This window comes from Octopus bimaculoides, chromosome 4, assembly GCF_001194135.2.
Source record: "Octopus bimaculoides isolate UCB-OBI-ISO-001 chromosome 4, ASM119413v2, whole genome shotgun sequence".
Classification (NCBI taxonomy): Eukaryota; Metazoa; Mollusca; class Cephalopoda; order Octopoda; family Octopodidae; genus Octopus; species Octopus bimaculoides.
This window is the reverse complement of record NC_068984.1, coordinates 105,658,556-105,661,908: the sequence shown is the minus strand read 5'-3', so window position 1 is coordinate 105,661,908 and position 3,353 is coordinate 105,658,556. Positions and strand designations below refer to the sequence as shown.

The following is a 3,353-nucleotide window of genomic DNA, read 5'->3' as shown; positions in this document are numbered from 1 at the left end:
TTCGTTAGTGACCATGATGACCTAGATTCGCTTCCACAATACATCCATAATTTTTTTCTACTAGGATCTTGGCTAAATTCATGGTTAGTGGTGAATTTGATGACACGGAAATTGTTAGTTTTTATCGATTAACGAATATCAAATTAATAGTGATTTTAAGAGATAGTCAAAACATTCTACGCTCATGCCAGGTACAACATTTCATTGTATGAAAAACACTATGCAGCAAAATTTTAATATTTTAATATTTTTACGTTTTGCACTTGGCTAGTAAGTGTTATTTCCTATTTGCTTCTATCTAGAAATCAAAGGAAATGACTACTATTCCCTTTTAGCATTGGTTTTGTGACCTGGATATCAAAGTTTTGAAACTGACTTATGTTCCGTTACATTTCAGTCAAATTCAGCGCTGAGTCGCTGAAGTAGAAATATCGTTATAGTAAATATTCTGCTCAATACTACAGTTGCTTGACTTTAACCACTTGAGTATATTCTGTAGTATATTCTTTAATGACAACATGTACATATTTGAACATAAGCAGGAGTAGTGGGAAGCATGACAGTCATGTGTTGAGAGGGATTCTTTGGAGTTTTGAATAAATGTAAGAAAAGCAAAGTTCGAAGGAAATATTAGCCATTTTTCATACTTTCTAGGAGTAAGCAAATAGGAAATAATAGTTGCTACCCAAGACCAAAAATCGTATTACAGAGAGTAATATATTGTATATGTTGGTAAGTTTAATCAATTTTGAATATTTTCCATCCAGTTCACGATGTTTGCAAAAAGCAACCAACTGAATAAAGAACTTTTCATAAAGTCCATGTCCGTAGACTTTCTGAGTGTGTTGCAATTTAATGAAAACAAAATATTTCACACAACCCGATGTTTTTATGCCTTCTGTTCTAAAACTGGAAAATATATCTTCTATCTTTTACTTGTTTCTGTCTTTGGACTGCTGCCGTGTTGGGTGGATCGCCTTGATAGGTTTAGTCGGACAAATCGATCCCAGTACATGCTTTTATGCTTAGTACTTACTCTATTAGTATATTTTTGCTGAACCGCGATGTTAAGGGAACGTAAACAAACCAACACCGGCTGTCAAGAAGTGATAGTGAGTGAGATATTTACGATAAGCTTCTTTCAGTTTCCCTATACTAAATCCACTCACAAGACTTTGGTCGACCCGGAGCTATAGTAGAAGACATTTGTCCAAGGTTCTATAGAGTGAGACTGAACCCGGAACTATGTTGTTTGGAAGCAAACTTCTAATCCCAGAGTCACGCCTTCGCCTACAAAGTCATGGTTGAGTTTTAGTGAAAGACATACGTCATTGATTATTTTCCCCTTTGTTTGTGATTTCCTTCGAATTGTATTGTTTCTCAGATATAGTTAAATTCCTATGAATACATACGTAAAATCTTCCATGACCTTTGATACTGGCGACCAAAATGAATGAAGAAAATCACAAGTAATGGGTTATTCTCAGTCCAATTTCAACAGAGTGAACTACACCGACAGTATCCGAAGACCACCAATAATTTTAAGTTGAGTGACCGATTATGTCCGCCACCCATTGTTTAAGGTACAACACTGATACCTACCAAATGAAATATACCTACAGCAGCGTTACACATTGTGTCACTTTGATTTTAGCGGTGAGTAATATTAATATTCTTTTATTTGCTTCAGTCATCTGACTGCGGCCATGTTGGAGCACCGTCTTTATTCGAAGAAATCGATCCCGGGACTTATTCTTTGTACGCCTAGTACTTCTTCTATTGGTTTCTTTTGCCGAACGGCTAAGTTACGGGGACGTTAACACACCAAAAAACGATGGAGGAGGGACAAACACAGACACATGCACACACACAAATATATGTATGTATGAACGACAGACTTCTTCCTGTTTCCGTCTACCAAATCCACTCACAAGGCTTTTTTCGGCCCGATGCTATAGTATAAGCCACATGCCCAAGATGCCACACAGTGGGACTGAACCTGGAACCGTGTGGTTGGGAAGCAAGCTTCTTACCACACAGCCACGCCTGCGCCTATGTATACAGATTTCTGTGGAATACTCAACCACACACACCATAATTCGTTAATCAGCATATTATTTTTTCCATCGCTTACCTTCTGCAAAAAGCATGGTAAAAATCTTTCTTTCGTTTAAAAAACAACAACTCACGTACATGCTAAGATTTTAATTTATTAGTTAAAACATTCTTCGTAGAAATTTTAGGAAAACATACTTTCAGCTTCGCTCACAGCCATATTTATTGCCTCTTCTTTCACATGTTTAATAACATTGCCTCGAGGAACAAAAGAAACAGTTTCATAATCTCCCTTGATACCACTCTCGTCTCTCTGGGTTGCCATTAGTCGAAAACATTTCCGATAAGCACGAAGCTTAATACGAAATAACTGAAATAAATTAAATTTATACTGTTATCTAATAGTGTGTAGTATTATCTTGCAACTTTTTGTTCAAATACCACGTCAAGTTCATCAATACAATTTGTTGAGTAGCCCTCCCCCAACATAAAGGGAAAATATTCGTGAGTTGAGTTTGGCTTGTACATTTGATATGCAGGTGTAACAATTTCGTTCTTTATCATAGAATGCTTTTATAGGATGCTTAGTTCAAAAATCTTATGCATATTTCGCCAACAAGAAATAAGTATCAAGTTATATTAGAAGAAATTTACAATGCGATTGCATTCTCAACTCTTCAGAGATTGCGTAACTTTCATTATGCTTGAAGGAGGGGCTGAATCAATTAAATCGTCCTCAGTGTTCGACTGGTACTTTTTTTATCCACCCCGAAAGGAAGAAAGGTAAAGTCGACCTCGGTGGAATATGAACTCAGTACCTAAAGATGGACGAAATGCCGCTAAGCCCAGCGGGCTAACGATCCTGCTAGCTCACCACCGATATTCTTATTAATAAATATAAATGAGTTATTGTATCATCTACTACAATGACTTTGTTCAATTAATTCAAGTAATTAGCTTTAGATTTAATAGTGGTGGGAGGAAGGATATTAATCGTAAAGACAAAAGAGTGTGTTTCACAGTCTCTCAGAATAGAAAACAATTGTTTCCGAGGTTATCGGGTTAATGAGAAATCATCAAGATGCTATAATATATCACTTTAGATGGTTATTCGCTTGTTAATGACTGCCCATCCACACAGATGCAAGTTAATACACGTACAGACATATACGCATATTTACAAACTTGAGTATACTTACGTGATGCACGCACGTTCACACGTTCTTGTATATACAATTATATATACGCGTGTGTATATATATATATATATATATATATATATATATATATATATATAT

General features: G+C 35.9%; 1 protein-coding gene across 1 annotated transcript in view; it reads right to left on the bottom strand.

Annotated features, from left to right (window-relative positions):
• Positions 1–2,192: 2,192 nt before the first annotated feature.
• Positions 2,193–3,353, bottom strand: part of LOC106877887 (uncharacterized) — a 164,448-nt gene continuing 163,287 nt past the window's right edge. The window contains exon 10 of the mRNA XM_014927039.2: positions 2,193–2,425. Coding sequence (XP_014782525.1) covers positions 2,240–2,425 — 186 coding nt within the window. The 3' untranslated portion in view covers positions 2,193–2,239. The remainder of the gene's footprint in view (positions 2,426–3,353) is intronic.